We start from the raw sequence: 19,043 nt of genomic DNA, 5'->3' as shown, positions 1-19,043 counted from the left end.
TCAGTTTGGGTGGGTTTGAAACTCGCTTCCACTGATAGATTTCAAAAATTTACAATTTTCCCATGATTGGCCACTTGATTTTAGAGGTGTGGGATGCCCTTGCTCAATTAGCATTTTGGGACTGAAACTCGCCTCTGTTGACAGCACTTTTCCAATTTGATTTTACGGCTTCTTGCCCCCTTGGCTCATTCCACAGCATTTCTGCGTCTCCTGCACCACCTCCAACATCTTTTGAGAAACCACTATGTCTAATTCCAAGGCAAGGGCCTACCTGAGGCTCTCGGATGAGGCGCTGCAAATGTTGTTTGAGGGGGTGACAGCTAGCATGGAGATGCTCTTCCACTCATCTCGGAGGAAGAGGCCTGCCAAAGAAACCAAGGCTGTGTGGGTACAGCTGGAAAGGGATATAACCTCCAGATCTGTGTGCAGATTGGGAGACTGTTTCTGTGTATTGATGAAATGCCATCCCTGTTGGAAAGCATTAAAATGATTTGAAGCAAAAATGTTGGCGTTATGGCATCTGTTCTTTTGCCTTAGGCAGCTCCACATTGTGGGCACCGCCACACTTGCGTTGTCAGGTTGGTGGCCTGAGTGAAAGGAGGCCAGAGAGCCATGTCTATTGTCAATGATGTCCTAGGATGGAGCGAAGGACATGTGCCAACTTGGGCAACCTATGCAAATCTGGCCATGATAAGTTCATCCCTTGCATCCCGGGCAGCCATGTGCTCGCGTGCTGCCTCTGCCGCTGGCCGATACACCGGCGCTCTTCTCCTCCTCCTCATCTGAGGTCCATGCAGAAAGAAAACGAATGGTTCCCATGCTGCTTGTAGATGCCTCCTTTGGGAAGCGCTCATTGCAAGCGGGGAGAGGGTCTTCCAAGGAGGTCCCACAGTTGATTGATTCAAGCTGCAACACCTCTGACATCGGAAGGCCTTCTAAAAGTGCTCAGAGACCTTTTAAAGCCAAGGTCTGGCACCTGCAAGTAATCCTTGCTGCAATAAACGACATCTTGTTAGACCTGCTGCTGTGAGGAGGCCATCCACGAGTCAACCCGCCAGGTTTACCTGGCGTAGTTCAGGAGGTGTGTGGAGCACGCCGAAATCCTCAAAAAATCACGAGGACCTCTCAAAATAGGCTTAGAGAGGCCCTTAACAAGCATGTTAAATAGCACTATGGCCAGCTGGAGGCGGGGGCGTTTCCCGATCTCCAAAACCAGCACCGGCAAAATCCCACGGAGGCGGGTTCCAAACCCGATCCCTTTGAATCTGATTTACCCGCCTTTCCTGCCTCCAAACCCGCCTCCTCTGACGTCAGAAAATCGCCCCCAAAGAGACAAAAGGGATGATGGTGCAAGGCAAAAGGAGATGGTAATGGGACAAGTTAAGAAACAAAAGATGACTCTAGATGAAGTGTAAATGGCAGAATGAAAGACAGCTGCCGTGTGAGAGAGATTAAAAAAAAAGATAGGGGCAGAGGTTATGGTCTGAAATTGTTGAACTCGATGTTGAGTCCGGCAGGCTGTAAAGTGCCTAATCGAAAGATGAGGTGCTGTTCCTCGAGCTTACACTGTTCCAATGGAGATCAATGCAAGAGGCCGAGGACGGAGAGGTCAGAGTGGGAGTGGAGCGGAGAATTAAAGTGACAGGCGACCGGAAGCTCGGGGTCACCCTTACGGACTGAATGAAGGTGTTCCGCAAAGCGGTCACCCAATCTGCGTTTGGTCTCCCCAATGTAGAGGAGACCGCATCGTGAGCAGCGAATACAGTATACTAAATTGCAAGTACAACGAGTAAATCGCTGTTTCAGCCAGAAGGAGTGTTTGGGGTCCTGGACAGTGGGAAGGGAGGAGGTAAAAGGGCATGTGTTGCATGTCCTGCGCTTGCACGTGAAGGTACCGGGCGAAGGGGAAGGGCTGTTGGGGGTGGTAGAGGAGTGGACAAGGGTGTCGCGGAGGGAGCGGTCCCTTTGGAATGCTGAAAGGGGCGGTGAGGGGCAGATGTGTTTGGTGGTGGGATCACGCTGGAGGTGGCGGAAATGGCAGAGGATGATCTGTTGAATGTGAAGGCTGGTGGGGTGAAAGGTGAGGACAAGGGGAACCCTATCATGGTTCCGGGAGGGAGGGGAAGGGGTGTGAGCAGAAGTGTGGGAAATAGAACGGACACGGTCGCGGGCCGTGTTAACCACAGTAGAGGGGAATCCTCGGTTGAGGAAAAAGGAAGACATGTAGGAAGCACTAGTATGGAAGGTGGCATAGTCAGAGCAGATGCGGCAGAGACGGAGATACTGGGAGAATGGAATAGAGTCCTTACAGGAAGCTGGGTGGGAGGAAGTGTAGTCCAGGTAGCTGTGGGAGTCAGTGGGCTTATAGTGAATGTTTGTCAATAGCCTATCCCCAGAGATGGAGACAGAGAAGTCGAGGAAGGGAAGGGAAGAGTCGGAGATGGACCATATGAAGGTGAGGGAAGGATGGAAATTGGAAGCAAGGTGAATGAAATTTTCTTGTTATGGGCGAGAGCAGGAAACCGCACCGAAACAGTCATCAATGTACCGGAAAAAGAGGTGAGGGAGGGGACCTGAATAGGACTGGAACAAAGAATGTTCCACATATCCCACGAAAAGGTAGGCATAGCTAGGGCCCATGCGGGTTCCCATAGCAACACCTTTAATTTGGAGGAAGTGAGTGGAGTCAAAGGAGAAGCTGTTCAATGTGAGGACAAGTTATGTATATACTCTTGATGTATGTGAAGGATATTTAAATGAGAAGGAAGTTGGATTACTTACAGTTGGTGCTGTCCTCATTATTCCCATGGAATGTCTCTAACACTATTCCTGCCCTTCTTCCTTACTGTCTTTCTCTGATTTCAAATTATTCCTTTGTTCTCTGACTTGCCCCCCCCCCCTGCTGCTGCCTCAATCAAAAAGAACATTAGCTGAGATCTTTCTGTAGTTCTTGGATGGAATAAGAATAGAAGATCACAAGGCTAGAGTAGTGGCCCAAAGCGTGCTCAGGAAAATTGAATGATGGCCTATCCTGATGTTTTTGTGGAAAACGAGTTCCACATATATAATAAATGCAGTGGCCTAGCAATTCGATTGTGCGCACAGTGGGCAGGGTGCGCACTGCATGGGGCTGTTAGCATTAACTCAGGCAGCACGTAATATTTGTGCTGCCTGCTGATTATCATGAGTCAGGCATGCGGTCCGCACTACCCGTGCTACTCATTGGCTGCATGCCTGTTTGCGGGGCTGGATATCGGACCGCTCTGGTGTCACTTAAAGGCAGCCAGCACCTCTTAAAGGGGAGGTGCACACTAGCTGCAGACAACAGGGAGACAGTCATGAATTGTTCAAATGGCTGCTGGACCTGCAGCCAGGTTCACTCTTCTTTCTTTCATATGGTCGTAGCAAAGCAAATCGGATGTGAATATCTAAGTCAGATATCCAGGCCAAAGCGTGAAATCTGTGCAACAGTGTGGATATCTTGTAGGCTGCCTGCGAATTTCCTCTGAGGGCAGTGCTCAGTGATGTGCTCCAGGGTCTGATCAGGAGCTCCACAGTCACATGATGGGGATCTTTAATCTTCCATCCATGGAGGGTTCACTGATGCTGCCTTGGAGGCCCTGGTGCAGGCAGTGGACAGGAGGAGGAACATCCTCTTCCCATCACCCCATCAACTCTGTCAACAGACAGGAATGAGTAGTGGAATGGCTTTGGTGAAGGGCCTGTGGTTGCAGGTAGGCCCAGTAGGTCGATAGTCTCTTACAGGATCAGCGTGTAGCTGAGGATCAGATCAACAGATCAGATCAAAGCTCTGTAGTCCTGCCACATCCGGTCATGAATGGTGGTGGACAATTAAACAACTAACGGGAGCAGGCGGTTCCATGAACATCCCCATCCTCAATGATGGCGGAGTAGGAGGAAGAGACTATCGACCGCCTGGAAGTGTTTCCAACCATCTTCAGCCAGAGGTACTGAGTGGATGATTTATCTCGGCCTCCTCCCGAGGTCCCCACCATCACAGAAGCCAGTCTTCAGCCAATTCGATTCACTCCACGTGATATCAAGAAATGGCTGAGCGCACTGGATACAGCAAAGGCTATGGGCCCCGACAACATCCTGGCTGTCGTGCTGAAGACTTGTGCTCCAGAACTAGCCAAGCTGTTCCAGTACAGTTACAACACTGACATCTACCCGACAAAGTGGAAAATTGCCCAGCTATGTACTGTCAACAAAAAGCAGGACAAATCCAATCCAGCCAATTACCGCCCATTTGGTCTACTCTTAAATGCATCAGCAAAGTGATGGAAGGTGTTGTTGACAGTGCTATCAAGCAGCACTTACTCACCAAAAACCTGCTCACTGATGCTCAGTTTGGGTTTCACCAAGACCACTCGGCTCCCGACCTCATTACAGCCTTGGTCCAAACATGGACAAAAGAGCTGAATTCCAGAGGTGAGATGAGAGTGACTGCCCTTGACATCAAGGCAATATCTGACCGAGTGTGGCATCAAGGAGCCCTAGTAAGATTGAAGTCGATGGGAATCGGGGGAAAACTCTACACTGGCTGTAGTCATACTTAGCACAAAGGAAGATGGTTGTGGTTGTTGGAGGCAAATCATCTCAGCCCCAGGACATCTCTGCAGGAGTTCCTCAGGGCTGTGTCCTAGGCCCAACCATCTTCATCTGCTTCATCAATGACCTTCCCTTCATGATAAGGCCAGAAGTGAGGATGTTCACTGATGATTACAGAGTTCAGTTCCATTTGCAACTCCTCAGATAATGAAGCAGTCCATGCCCACATGCAGCAAGACCTGGACAACATTCAGGCTTGGGCTGATAAGTGACGAGTAACATTCGTGCCATACAAGAGCCAGGCAATGACTATCTCCAACAAGAGAAAGTCTAACCATGACATTCAATGGCAGTACCATCGTTGAATCCCCACCATCAACATCCTGGGGTCGCCATTGACCAGCCACATAAATAGTGTGGCAACAAGAGCAGATCTGAGACTGGGTATTCTGCGGCGAGTGTCTCACCTGCTGTCTCCCCAAACTCTTTCCACCATTTATAAGGCACAAGTCAGAAGTGTAATGGAACACTCTCCACTTGCCTGGATGAGTGCAGCTCCAGCAACACTCAAGTAGCTTGACACCATCCAGGACAAAGCAGCCCGCTTGATTGGCACCCCATCCACTACCTTAAATATTCACTTCCTCTACCACTGGCGCACCGTGGCTGCAGTGTGTACTATCTACAAGATGCACTGCAGCAACTCGCCAAGGCTTCTTCGGCAGCACCTCCCAAACCCACAATCTCTATCACCTAGAAGCTCAAGGGCCTCAAGTGCATGGGAACACCACCACCTCCAAGTTCCCCTCTAAGTCACACACCATCCTGACTTGGAAATATGTCGCCATTCCTTCATCGTCGCTGGGTCAAAATCCTGGAACTCCCTCCCTAACAGCACTGTGGGAGTACCTTCACCACAAGGACTGCAGCGGTTCAAGAAGGAGGCTCACCCCACCTTCTCAAGGGCAATTAAGGATGGGCAATAAATGCTGGCCTTGCCAGCGACGCCCACATCCACATATGTTGTAAAGGAGTGAACATTCTCGGGGACAATATGGAGAAAGACAGTTTTTGGAGAACATCTGGGAGGAAATGTAAGAGGAAAGAGGGGCAGGGATGAGGCTAAAGAAATTAACTCCTAGCGAATGGGTAGGACGGTTGCCAGGAAAGGGGGAGAACGCAGTTAGGGTTGCTGCTGTGGGAGACGCTAACAGATACTGTGCTGGGAATAATATTGGATGCTTATGGTGGAACAGAATGAAGCCATAGAATAATAGAATAGAATCATAGAAATTTATGGCACAGAAGGAGGCCATTTGGCCCATCGTGTCTGTGCCGGCCAAAAAAGAGCTATCCAGCCTCATCCCACTTTCCAGCTCTTGGTCCGTAGTCTTGTAGGTTACAGCACTTCAAGTGCATATCCAAGTACTTTTTAAATGTCATGAGGGTTTCTGTCTCTACCACCCTTTCAGGCAGTGAGTTCCAGACCCCCACCACCCACTGGGTGAAAAAAGTTCTCCTCAACTCCCACCCAATCCTTCTACCAATTACTTTAAATTTATGCCCCCCTGGTTATTGACATCTCTGCTAAGGGAAATATGTTCTTCCTATCCACTCTTATCTAGGCCCCTCATAATTTTATACACCTCAATTAAATCTCCCCTCAGCCTCCTCTATTCCAAAGAAATCAATCTCAACCTATCTAATCTTTCCTCATAGCTAAAATTCTCCAGTCTTGGCAACATCCTCGTAAATCTCCTCTGTACCCCCTCTAGTGCAATCGCATCCTTCCTGTAATGTGGTGACCAGAACTGTACGCAGTACTCTACTGTGACCTAACTAGTGTTTTATACAATTCAAGCATAACCTCCCTGCTCTTATATTCTCTGCCTCCGCTAATAAAGGAAAGTATCCTGTATGCCTTCTTAACCACCTTATCTACCTGTCCTGCTACTTTCAGGGATCTGTGGACACGCACTCCAAGGTCCCTCTGTTCCTCTACACTTCTCAGTGTCCTACCATTTATTGTGTATTCCCTTGCCTTTTTAGCCCTCCCCAAATGCATTACCTCACTCTTCTCCGGATTAAATTCCATTTGCCACTTTTCTGCCCACCTGACCAGTCAATTGATATCTTCCTGCAGTCTACAGCTTTCTTCCTCATTATCAACCATGTGGCCAATTTTTGTATCATCTGCAAACTTCTTAATCATGCCCCTACATTGAAGTCTAAATCATTGATATATACCACAAAATGCAAGGGACCTAGTACTGAGCCCTGCGGCACCCCACTGGAAACAGCCTTCCAGTCACAAAAACACCCGTTGACCATTACCCTTTGCTTCCTGCCACTGAGTCAATTTTGGATTCAACTTGCCACTTCCCCTTGGATCCCATGGGCTTTTACTTTTCTGACCAGTCTGCCATGTGGGACCTTGTCAAAAACCTTGCTAAAATCCATGTAGACTGCATCAAACGCACTACCCTCATCAACCCTCCTTGTTGCCTCCTCAAAAAATTCAGTCAAGTTAGCCAGACATGACCTCCCCTTAACAAATCCATGCTGACTGTCCTTGATTAATCCATGCCTTTCTATGGGCATGTCTGGACTGGGACTCAAGCCTGTATCAATGTTTACCATATTATTGTGGTCCTCTGGTAACATTTATATTAGTTTTCTTTAAATTTCTGTGAAAAGTCTGAGCAAGCATGGAAAATATATTATGTACAGAGAGATATCATTACATCTAATTTAAATATTTTCTCCAGAAGAAAAATACTGTCTCTTAACCTAAAGGTGCTTTCAAGAAAAACTTGCTGATATTTTATTGTTAGTCATCATTACAGGAGAATTGGCTCCCTCCCGGCAAAGATAGTAAATGTTGTAAGATCACGTCCAGCTCTTTTTTTTTGCATGAAGAGCCACCTTCTCCACAAATGTATTGTTGACGGCAGAGTCTGGTAACCTTTTATATTATTTTGACAAAGGTCTCTGTTGACATCTGTGTATTGTCATGATTGTATTGGCATTAAAGCTTTGGCACACAGGGCAAAATATTTCAAAAGGTTATGCAGTTGCACTTCTCCCACAGAGAAAGGTTTAATGAGTAGGTTCTGGAGTATCCAATGGTTGGACAGAAGTTTGTGAAATTTGTCTAATCCATGACTGTACGAGAAAATAACAGAAGACGAAAGGAAGCCAGGACCGCAGTAAGAAAGAAATAAGTGGCTTTTAAGTGGTGCCTTATCACGTCCTCAGGACATCCAAAAATTCTTCACATTGCAATGAATTACTTTCGAAATGCAACCAATACAGACAAATGCGGCCACTAATTTGTGCAGTTTAAATAGTACTACATTGAACCTTTTTTGAATACCAAGTTCCGTTTTAAAGTATATATATGATCAGCATGGTTGTGTAACAGTTAAAAGTATTTCAGTAACATATTAGGATATATTTTAACTATCAGCTGGTCATTTTGTTGGCTGAGCCTCCCTGCTCTGCTGCCGGTGCCAATTGGGCGCCCTGGGTGCCAACCCGACCAGCAGGAAGGTAGGTCTGTGAGGGCGATCACGGAGGCAGGGGTAGGCGGGAGATGGGTGGGGGCACCCCAGGCCAACAGCAGCCCACGATATTCTTGTGGGGTCTGGAAGAGCGCTCTGCTCCTCCTGGCCCCACAAAAATAATTTTGAGGTTGTCTCTTTGGTGCCTCTTCTGCTGGACCAGCTGGTAAAACTGGGTGGCGTGTCCATGGCGCACGCTTTGTCCAGTTGTCTGTCAAAACGGCAATCAGGGTCATAGGACCCAATTTGCATATTAAACAAATTGGAGTCCTTTGACCCTGAAACAGGTGAGCACTCTGGCTACTCAGCAGAAGACTCTTTTGAGGATAGCGGCGAATCTTAGTCATTTTCAGGCTGTTACCGTCCAGTTTACGCCTGGTGGCCCAAGTTGAAATCTATCGCATTATGTCTCATGAACAATATTTCTAAGGGGGCGTTTGCACTACAAATTTAACATGGGCATGAAGCGATTTGGCTTTGCACTAATACTTAACTTGTATAGTGTAAATTGAGTGTTACGGCCTGAACTTATTCTGAAGTAGGGAGTCCCACTGCACTTTACTTTAGTGTCAGGTCAGAGCCTAACTGCGGTGCTTCCCACCAGCACTACAGTTGCAGTCTAAGTACACCCTAAGAGTTCTATACATAGAATTTAGTTTATTTGGAAAAATGTTGTACACAGTCAAGTGACAAAACAGCAGACTGAATAAATGTATAATCTTCTTCTTAGGGAGTCCCTCGGAACCGAGGATGAATTGCATCCACATTAAAAATGAGTTTGCAGGTGACTGATGAGTCCAATGTGGGACCTACAGTCTCTGTCACAGGTGGGGCAGATGGTGGTTGAAGGGGTGAGTGGGTGGGGTGCTTGGGTTGACGTGCACTCCTTGCGCTGCCTGCGCTTGGCTTCCGCTTGCTCCCGGCGAAGAGACTCGAGGTGTTCGGCGCCTTCCCGGGTGCTTCTCCTCCAACTTTGTGCGGTCTTGGGCCAGGGATTCCCAGGTGTCGGTGGGGATGTTACACGTTTTCAAGGAGGCTTTGAGGGTGTCCTTGAAGCGTTTCCTCTGCCCACCTGGGGCTCTCTTGCCATGCCGGAGCTCCGAGTAGAGCACTTGTTTTGGGAGTCTCGTATTGGGCATGTGGACAATGTGACCCATCCATCGGAGCTGATCGAGTGTGGTCAAAGCTTCGATACTGGGGATGTTGGCCTGAGCAAGAACACTGACGTTGGTGTGCCTATCCTGCCAATGGATTTGCAGGATCTTGCGAAGGCAGCGTTGGTGGCACCTCTCCAGTGCTTTGAGGTGCCTGCTGTACATGGTCCATGTCTCTGAGGCATACATCAGGGCGGGTATCACTGCTGCTCTGTAGACCATGAGCTTAGTGCCAGGCTTGAGGTCCTGGTCTTCAAACACTCTCTTCCTCAGGTGACCGAAGGCTGCACTGGCACACTGAAGGCGGTGTTGGACTTCGTCGTCGATGTCTGCCCTTGTTGACAGTAGGCTCCCGAGGTATGGAAAGTGGTCCACGTTGTCCAAGGCCTTGTCGTGGATTTTGATAATCGGGGGCTGTACTGTGTGGCGGGGGAAGGTTGGTAGAGGACCTTTGTCTTATGGATGTTTAGTGTAAGGTCCATGCTCTCGTACGCTTCGGTGAAGGTGTTGACGATGGTTTGGAGTTCGACCTCCGAGTGAGCGCAGACGCAAGCGTCGTCTGCATTCTGTAATTCGACGACAGAGGATGGGACGACCTTGGATCTGGATTGGAGGCGACGGAGGTTCAACAGTTTCCCGTTTGTTTTGTAAATTAGCTCTACTCCAGTGGGGAGCTTACTGAGGGTGAGATGGAGCATTGCAGCAAGGAAGATCGAGAAGAGCGTTGGTGTGATGACACAGCCTTGCTTGACCCCAGTTCGTATGTGAATTGGGTCAGTGGTGGAACCGTTGGTCAGGATCACGGCTTGCATGTCGTCATGAAGCAGGCAGAGGATAGTGACAAACTTTTGAGGGCAGCCGAATTTGAAGAGAACACTCCATAATCCCTCATGGTTGACAGTGTCGAAGGCCTTTGTGAGATCAAAGAAGGCCATGTACAGCGGTTGGTGCTGTTCCCTGCATTTCTCTTGTAATTGACGTGCAGTGAAGATCATGTCCATTGTGCCCCTTAGTGGGCGGAATCTGCATTGCGACACTGGGAGGAGCTCTCCGGCCACTGGGAGAAAGCGATTGAGGAGGATTCTTGCGATGACTTTCCCTGTTTCCAATATTGTAATAATAGATGTAAGTAATTACAAAGCCTTTGTGAATCACATTGTGTATCCGAAAGATGGTCCTAATGTCATTTGGTGCCATGTGGCTGGAATATTGCACAATGTAGAGTGTAGCAGAAGTTCAATGAAGTGGTATCTTGAAATAGTCTGAACAATCAGTAACATTGAGATCCCAGTGATGGACTTCATTTTCCAAGATTGTAGCCCCATTCAGAAAATGTGCGATTGGCTGATGACCCTTCTGTAGACCCTCCAAAACCAATTGGATAGGGGAAGGATTCCACTTGTGAAGGTGTGTTGGAGTATAATGTACCTGATAGAGGATTATGAATTGTTCTTTCTTTGAATGGCTGCTACTGGCTATGTTGTATGGGGCAAGAAAAAAGCTTTCCATTGCTTATCAGAGATATCCTTACCCAAGATTTCTCCATGCCTCATTTACTCATTGAGTTTAAGGAAATAAAAATGGAATAATGTAGGATTACCGTCTCTTCTCAGATAAATGGAAAGTAGGGAAGCCTTCCAGTGTCATCAGTGTTCGGGTCTTGTCAGGAGCTGAACATTGTATAGAAAGGGACATAACTTTAGGCACGAGGTTCCTTCTTTCAAATTAGCATTGCCCTTGTAGTTTAATATACTAATAGCTGATCTAATAGTTGGGACCATTGTTTTAGGTCCTCTCTCTATTAGTTCATCAAACCTACCCGTTGATTAGAAAGGGGAATATTGGGTGTTCAAGTGGCGGATTATCCAAAAGACTGAATGAGATGTGGAAAAATCAACACATCCATATTATGAGCCACAACCAGGTTTTGATCCTGAATTCGCGGTCCGCCTTTAAAATTGACCACAAGTTTGGGATTTGTGCGCTAAATCCCGAATTTGCGATCTGTCAAGTTCCGAATAGACAGATGATCCGCTGCGACTTTCAAGTCCTCATTCAAATGATGTGCTGGTGAAAAGTTGGGCTAATTGCCCACCAACTGCACTTTAATTACCCTGAAAATTTTTACAGCTGGTGCAAACAGGCGCAGGAGCCTGTTGCACGGTGTAAGGGGAGGGGGGGAATGAGAAAATTGCATTAATTCTGAGCAAGGTTTATGCTACAGCCCATAAAAAGCATCCTAATTGAGTTTTATAGTTCCTATCCAGAGGCCTGAAACATTTAACTATCTGTTAACGTGCACTAAAGTATTAATAATTACTTTAATATCTATGCATTTAGGTTAAACTGTGCAAATCAAAATGACTTCAGTTTACTGTGTGAGGTACAACTTTAGACTTGTTCATCTTACCAGTCCTTTTTATTTAAAATTAGGTTTTTTTAATAGTCAGCAATTAACAAAACGCATATAATTTGTGTTTACTGATCACATTCACTTCTTTTGTGATTCACAATGCACATTATTAAATGAAAATATGAATGTTTAATATCATGCAGAAAGTCATGCATACCCACAAACTAAGGAAAGGGTCTTCAATAATCAATTCGAGACAGTGGGGGCAATTTGATGGACTTTCTGCAAAGCCTAATGCTGTCGCATTAGAGATTTCTATGTTTCCTGATTGGCTAAGAGTCAGGAAGTGAAAGGAGCACCGCCCCACGTGATCCCAGGTACACTTACGCACAGTGGTGCATCCCTGGGATCCGTGGCCCACTATGCTGCGCATAACTCCGCAGCATTTCAAAGCAACTTTTTGAAGCGGGCTTCACACGAGGTAAGTGTGGATTTTGTTTGGATGTCAGCGGCATACTCCAAAGCTATGCCGCCGATCACAAATTCAGGGCCATTATATCTAGTATGTTGGATTGATCAATAAATGGGAAATTTAACATGGGGATGCCATTTGCTTCAGCACGATCAATCACTGTTGTGGAGATCCATTTTAACATTGCGCAAAGCTATCCTGTCCCGAATTTTTCAAGTTAGATGATCTCGGTAGTTGGGGCACTACGATTGTCTTAGCACACCTGTGTTAGGGTGCTGAAAAAACAGCTATGTCTTTTTCTCCTAATCACTGGTATAAATTAGTTTTAATTTTTGGTCCAGTAAGACTGCTGTAGTCCTCGTGGGGCACATTTGGCACTATGGTCCATCTAAAGGAGAATGTTTTAAAGAATGTCCCATTTATTTTAAAAGTTGTATTGTTTCTTAAAAGGGAGCGCTGGAAATCTAAAACAAAAGCAGAAAATGCTGAAAATACACCGTATACCCAGTAAGCGTCTGCAAAGAGAAATGACATTAACATTTTGGGTATAACCCTTCATCAGAACTGACAGCTGGCAGTTTATTAAGGTTGTGATCTGTCCTTCAATGTAAAATAAAGAAAATGCAAAAGTAAAACAATTTTTTATTCTACACATCATCAACGCTTCTAGTTTACATTACCAGATTTTACTGTCAAATATGAGAACCTGAATGTGCAACATGGTTAGTCAGAGTTTAATTTTGCATGCGGCAGATTGTTCATCTTCAAGCAGTAATTTAACTTTAGGGCTTTTACATGAAAATTATGGAAATTCCTTTTTTTTTAAAGAATAGGTGCAGCCATTGTTTATTATAGATATTAGCAATCTTTATTTCTGAAACAATAGCCTGTTACATGATAAATCTGGTAAAGCTTCACAGCACAAAGGTCCTTCTATTTACAGATGCTATACTGTGGTGCTGGATTTCATTAATTTTGTGTTGCAGGCAATAGGTTCAAAATGCAAGACCAGTAACACACAAGATAAATTACTGCAGTACTTCAAACCTAACGTCGTAATCACTAAGAAAAGGAAGAAAATCCAGCAGGGTATTTGACTTTTTATGATCCATGAAATTTATTAACTAGATTGATGTAAAGGCTCAAACCAACAGTTGCTCATTCTTGTAGTTGTTCTGTTTTTTCTTCTTTGAAGGGGAGGAGCAGGGAGGAGAGAGGGGAGGAGGGTGGGTAGGGAAGGAGGAAAGGAGAGAGAGAAATGCCTGTCTACAAATTTACTTCGATGAGTTACAGAGGCAGAGGGGATTAAGGACGGAATTCCAGAACACAGGGCCTAGGCGACTGGACACAAGGCCCCCAATGGGGAGGGCTTATGGGCAAGGAACCACAGTCAGTTCGGCTGGGGTGAGTGGGACTTGGTGCGAGATACAACACAAGCAGCAGAGGTTTGGATGAACTAAAGTTTACGGAGGCTGGGGGACCAGCCAGAAGAGCGTTGGAATAGTCAAATCTGAGGTGTCAAGGGGTGAGGATGAGACTTTCAACAGCAGGGGAGAGGGGGAGACTTGGGAATATGCATCAGGGATGGAGATGGGGGTGGGGGGGAAAGAGAGGGAAACTGCAGAATTGGGGTCGGAGGATGGGGGGACGGGCAAGGATTCTATTGGGAGAAGGGAAGGAAAAAATGGCCAAATTATAGTTGGGGGGAGGGGTGGTGGTGAATGTAGGAGCAAGTGTCCTGCTAGATGAGGCAAGTGGGGATCAAGATATTGCTCAGTGGCGGGGATGGAACTGCTCGAATTGCTGCGTGATGACATGGGGGCAGATATACTGCTTATGGCAGTGGAGGCCAAGGCACTGGTCAGTGTGCAGGAAGCCAGGGCTGAGGTCCTGCTCATAGGGGTAGGGGAGTGGGATCCAGGGTCTAAAATGCTGCTTGGTTAAAGGGGGAAGAGGTGATGGGGGAGGGGAGAAATAGGGAAAGAAAATGACCAGAAGGCAACATTTATGCAATACAGAACCTTCCCCTCTCTCTGCAGTTACTATGTTTGAATTTTTTTTTAATGTGGTTTAGGGATGGAGAGAATGGACAGAAAATGCTTCATTCCTCCTCCCTGATGCAAACATGTCTGTCGGCTGTCATTAGAACAGAAAGAGCTATTTGTAAGTGGAACATGTGATTTTAAGGTCATGTACAGCATTTCTAGGTGAGGCGTCGATTGCAAACAGGTTGGTGTAACCAGCATTCCAAGTGATTATTTTAGACATTTATGAGAGGGAGCAGGAAAGTTAATCCCTACTTTTTTTTGTTCATTTTAACACTACCATTGTTATTGCTACTGTATCCTGGTCCTAAAATGTTTTTGATTGTGTTTAACGTTACTGTAGCGTATACTTAGCGGGGCTTTTAAAGCGCTTGGCTTCAAAGAGCTATGTTTAAGGGTGGAGTGTACTTCATCTCTTTTAAAGCAGGAATTACAGTACCCTTATGGAGCTAACTCACCTAATTCTTGCGCAATAATGGTTATACTTCAAGGTGCAGGCTTGGACAAGCTTTATTGATCATTTTTTTCACTATTTATGTTTGAAATGCAAAAACAACATTTTACCTGTGGCAAATGAACTTCATTTTATTTGCCGGTCAAAGTTTTTGCTGAACATCTTTCACTCAGCATTTATGCACAGCTCCATTAGTTATGCTATGATTAGGCTAACCATGTTTTCTGCTAACTTTAGTCTTTTGCCACTTTGCAGTGAGAATGAACTACCTCTTTATAGATTGAAAATTCGGGGATCCACTCAATACAATATACTGGACTGTAAAAGAGCATCTAAAAGTATTAGTTTACGGTTTCCTAAATACTAGGAAGAGAATTTCCACGGGATTCTTCCAATCTCCCGCTGTAATTTCAACGGTAATCCTGGAGAAAGTCATTTTTAGCCGTTTGCGCTGTTTCTACACTGATCTCCCACTGGGAACCCCTTTGAGATTCCAGGTGAAGAATGTAATGGAAACTTAAAAAAAATTGTTGGGATGTGGATAATGTTGACAAGGCCACATGTATTGCCCATCCCTAGTTACCCTGAGAAGGTGGTGGTGAGTCTTCTCCTTGAACCAGTGCAGTCCTTGTGGTACTCCCACAATCATTGTGGGATATTGACAATGAAGGAATGGCAATATATATTCAAGTCAGGATGGTGTGTGACTTGGAGATGATGGTGTTGCGATGATATTGCTGCTCTTGTCCTTCTCATAGTAGAGGTTGCAAGGGAGGGAGGTGCTATTGAAGTAGCCATATTCTGTTGCTGAAGTGCATCTTGTAGATCATACACAGTGCAGTGACTGTGTGCCGGAGATGGATGGGTGGCTATTGTGTCTAGTGGCAGGAGCATCACTCAAGCGAACTGCTCTCTACAGTGTCAAGTTTGTTGAGTGTTGCTGCTGTACCCATCCAGCTGAATGTTGAGTATTCCATCATATTCCTGAAGTCAGCCTTGCAGATGGTGGAGAGGTTTTGAGGGTTGCGAAGATTGGTCTCCAACAAGCTCAACCATTTTCCTTTGCGTTAATTATGACTTAAGCCACTGGTGCATTTTTCCTTTGACTCCCACTGGCATTTACGAGGGCTCTTTTGGTCAGTCAAATGATAAAATCGATGTCAGCTGCTCTCTCTCACCTCTCTTCTAGCACTCAGCTCTTGCAACGTTATGCATGTTTAATTAACCTTAATTCCAAACAGATGACAGGGGCAATGGGGTTGGGTCAGATGTGAGAACAGGAAGAGGATGCAGGCCAAGCCAAAGGCTGAGTCTGGGCCTTAGATCAGTGTTGGGTTAGATGTGGTCTGGGAGGAGGGTGCAAACCAAGGCTAAATATCCTGCTGATGGCAGGCCCCAGGTTAGGAATGGGGGCAGGATCCATGCTGGATAGAAATGGGCTTTGGGTTGGGTGTAGGCACGTGGTTGGCAGGAACCATGTCTAGACAGAAGACAAATAAAACATTTATGTAGATAAGTGCTATGGGAAAATTAACAATTAAAGTGTGTTCTGAATTTTTATGAGCAAATACCTAGCCTAAAATTACTAACTGCAATGATTAACTTCTTCTAACTGTTTTTTAATACTGTATCTTGTTTGCAGTTTTCCCCTTAAGCTCCTTAGAGCTTTAGACAGTTATTTGACAGAACACATGATTTCACCATGGACAAAGAAGCAAGCCGCTTGGAGAAGGACTATGTTCATAGTGTGTATGAGAAGATTGCCCCTCACTTCAATGACACTCGTTATAAGGCCTGGCCCCGAGTACGACAGTTTCTGCAGGAACAAGAACCTGGCAGTCTCATTGCTGACGTTGGTTAGTATATAGTCCAGTTGCTAATCTGTTTAAAGCAATAAGTTGTTTTTGAGTCAGGATAGTGCTGCGAGAGCTTTAAATTTTATTACCCAGCTCTTTTGAGTGCTTATTTCCATCTCGCAGTAGAGTAAAAACCGCCTGCTGTAATTAAAGATTTTCTTCCCTCAGGTGGTTGTTACATAACTAGAGCATTATGCAACACCTTCAATACGGAAGCCATCTTGTTCAGCTCCCATCAGAAAATGCTGTTTTAGGCACTGAGTCTGTCCCCCTTGCTAGCCTGACTGTATACAGCCTTATGTCTTACTTAACCTTGAGCTGAGCTTCAAACTCCACATCCAGTCCATCACCAAGACCGCTTACTTACATGTTCTCAAAATGGTCCACCTACGTCTCTACTTCATCTGTACAGTCGGAAAACGCTTTCACCACCTCTAGGTTTGATGCTGCTCACGCTTTTCTTACCAAGCTCCCAGGCTCCCAAACTCCACCTTACATAAACTCCAACTCATCCAGAACTCTGCAGCTTGTATCCTCTCTAGGGTAACCAACTCTGGTTGGACCTATTCCTGAAGGTTTCATCACATGACCTCCCACCTTCAACTGCCTTTATCAGTCAGTTTTTTTCCCATCTCCAATATTTTTATTACTAATAAATAAAAGTGTTGGAAGAACACATTTTTAAATGTTCCTATGATTTTTCTCCCAGATTGCTCCTAGCAGTGTCCCGGAGATTAATGTTGAATTCCTGGAGACTTCTCCAGGCAACCCTAATCCTCTCCTGCACTAAGTCCAATACTCCTATCGGCCCACTCTCTGTGACCTCCATTCACTCCCCATCTGTCCTGAGAAAAGGAGAGAAAATTCATACAAAAAAGTATTCGGGAGACTTTTTCCTCTTCTTTCCTCCACTTCCCACCTTCGATGGCTCAAAGGATAAATGCATCACTTAATATGGTACTGAGGATTTTCTCCCTGTGTGGTTTTTTGGCTGTTGGCCGGTAGATTATGGTGCTAGGAGACACGCTCCATTTTCACGACCATGTCTCATTAACACACAGCCAGTGAGCACCCAGAGCAGCCCGCCAGCTCCGGACCCGGAAAATGGGGGGGGTGGGTGCACCCGGTGCGGTAGCGGCCCAGGTTGCTATTGTGAAGCCTGGAGGAGTACTCCTGCTCCTCCCGGCCTCTCAAAAATAAATAAAAAACCTCCCTTTGGACTCCTCTTCAGCTGGAAGGCCATCTAAAACTGTGCGGAGAGTGCACAGCGCACACTCCACCCAGTTGAGTCCTAAAATAGCAGTCGAGTCCTATGCATGTTATAGGACCTCGATTTGACTATTAAAAGGGCCTACCTGCGGACTCAGGCAGGTGCTCCGGCCATCCAGTGGTAGGACCTTACGAATATAGCGTCGGTTACACTGTTGCTGGGAATGGGACGGTAAGTAATACCTCGCCATTTTGGGGGCACTGACGCACCATTTCCTGTGGGCGGGAAGCCTCAAATCTCCCCGAGTATGGTACTGAGCCATATCCACCAGAAAGGTTTGATTTCTGTCTATACGAGCTAACCTCAGCTGGGGTGCTGTGGGGGCAAACTTGTCCAGAGGTCTCACTCCTGATTGATGGGCAATGCCAGTGATCATTGTTGAATAAGTGTCACTGTCAAGCTTGCTGTGCATGGACAAATACCTAGCCTAACAAGAAGAGAAACTACAGAGGGATAATGCTGCCTGTGGTGTCATACCCCAGCATGAATTTCTTCCTTCAGGAGAGGAGGAGAGAAAATGGAAAGAGAAAAGTGGGTAGAGTTTTCATGGATGTTCTCCCAATCTCCCGCCGTAACCTCGGAAGATGATCAGCGGAAACCCCAGAGAAAGGGGTTTATGCCGATCTTTCGCGAAAACCACCGCGGACATTCTACCCCAAGGTTTTTGGTCACTGGAGTTACGTAACACCAGCCCGAAATGAGACTCCATTCAACTTGAAACTTGTCTTCCACTTGGCCTTTCCCCACGTTAGCACAACAGAGTTCATGAACCATTAGTCTATGGTTGTTGTGTCAGCTGTGGCTCACTTGGTAGCACTCTCGTCTCTGTGTCGTTTTTAACTGTTTTTGGTTTTGCCTTGCATAGTTTTACATTTATTTTCAAAACAACTCTTTCTTAAATTAGGATGTGGAAATGGAAAGTACCTTTGTATCAACAGTCAGGCCTACAAAGTAGGCTGTGACTATTGTCTGCCCCTGGTAGAATCTGCAAGGGAGCAGAGTTATGAAGCCATGGTATGTGACAGCCTACATCTACCATATCGGGATCAGTGTTTTGATGCCATTCTATCAATAGCAGGTGAGAAATTAATTTATTCCATCTGTCTTTAATTCTCAGTAACAACCAAAAATACATGATGTAGTTATTCATTTGTTCCCACATAAAATAAATGCAGGGAAACAACAGGTAAGATACATTGGAGTAGAAATTGGAAAGCGTTGCATTTGTTTTTGGGCGTAAAATGGGCAGGAAGCATACCAATTTAGCAGTAGGATGGGCCACTGCTAATTGGTGGGGTCCATTT

The 19,043-nt window shown here is 45.9% G+C and overlaps 1 protein-coding gene across 1 annotated transcript in view; it reads left to right on the top strand.

Annotated features, from left to right (window-relative positions):
- trmt9b (tRNA methyltransferase 9B) overlaps positions 1-19,043 on the top strand; it is a 70,068-nt gene that overhangs the window by 38,766 nt on the left and 12,259 nt on the right. Inside the window, exons 2-4 of the mRNA XM_085999348.1 lie at positions 13,101-13,203; positions 16,256-16,469; positions 18,644-18,817. Coding sequence (XP_085855474.1) covers positions 16,316-16,469; positions 18,644-18,817 — 328 coding nt within the window. The 5' untranslated portion in view covers positions 13,101-13,203; positions 16,256-16,315. The remainder of the gene's footprint in view (positions 1-13,100; positions 13,204-16,255; positions 16,470-18,643; positions 18,818-19,043) is intronic.

This window comes from Somniosus microcephalus, chromosome 10, assembly GCF_052327205.1.
Source record: "Somniosus microcephalus isolate GS21.2 chromosome 10, FLI_Smic_1.0, whole genome shotgun sequence".
In the NCBI taxonomy this organism is placed as follows: domain Eukaryota; kingdom Metazoa; phylum Chordata; class Chondrichthyes; order Squaliformes; family Somniosidae; genus Somniosus; species Somniosus microcephalus.
This window is presented reverse-complemented; position numbering and strand designations above follow the sequence as displayed.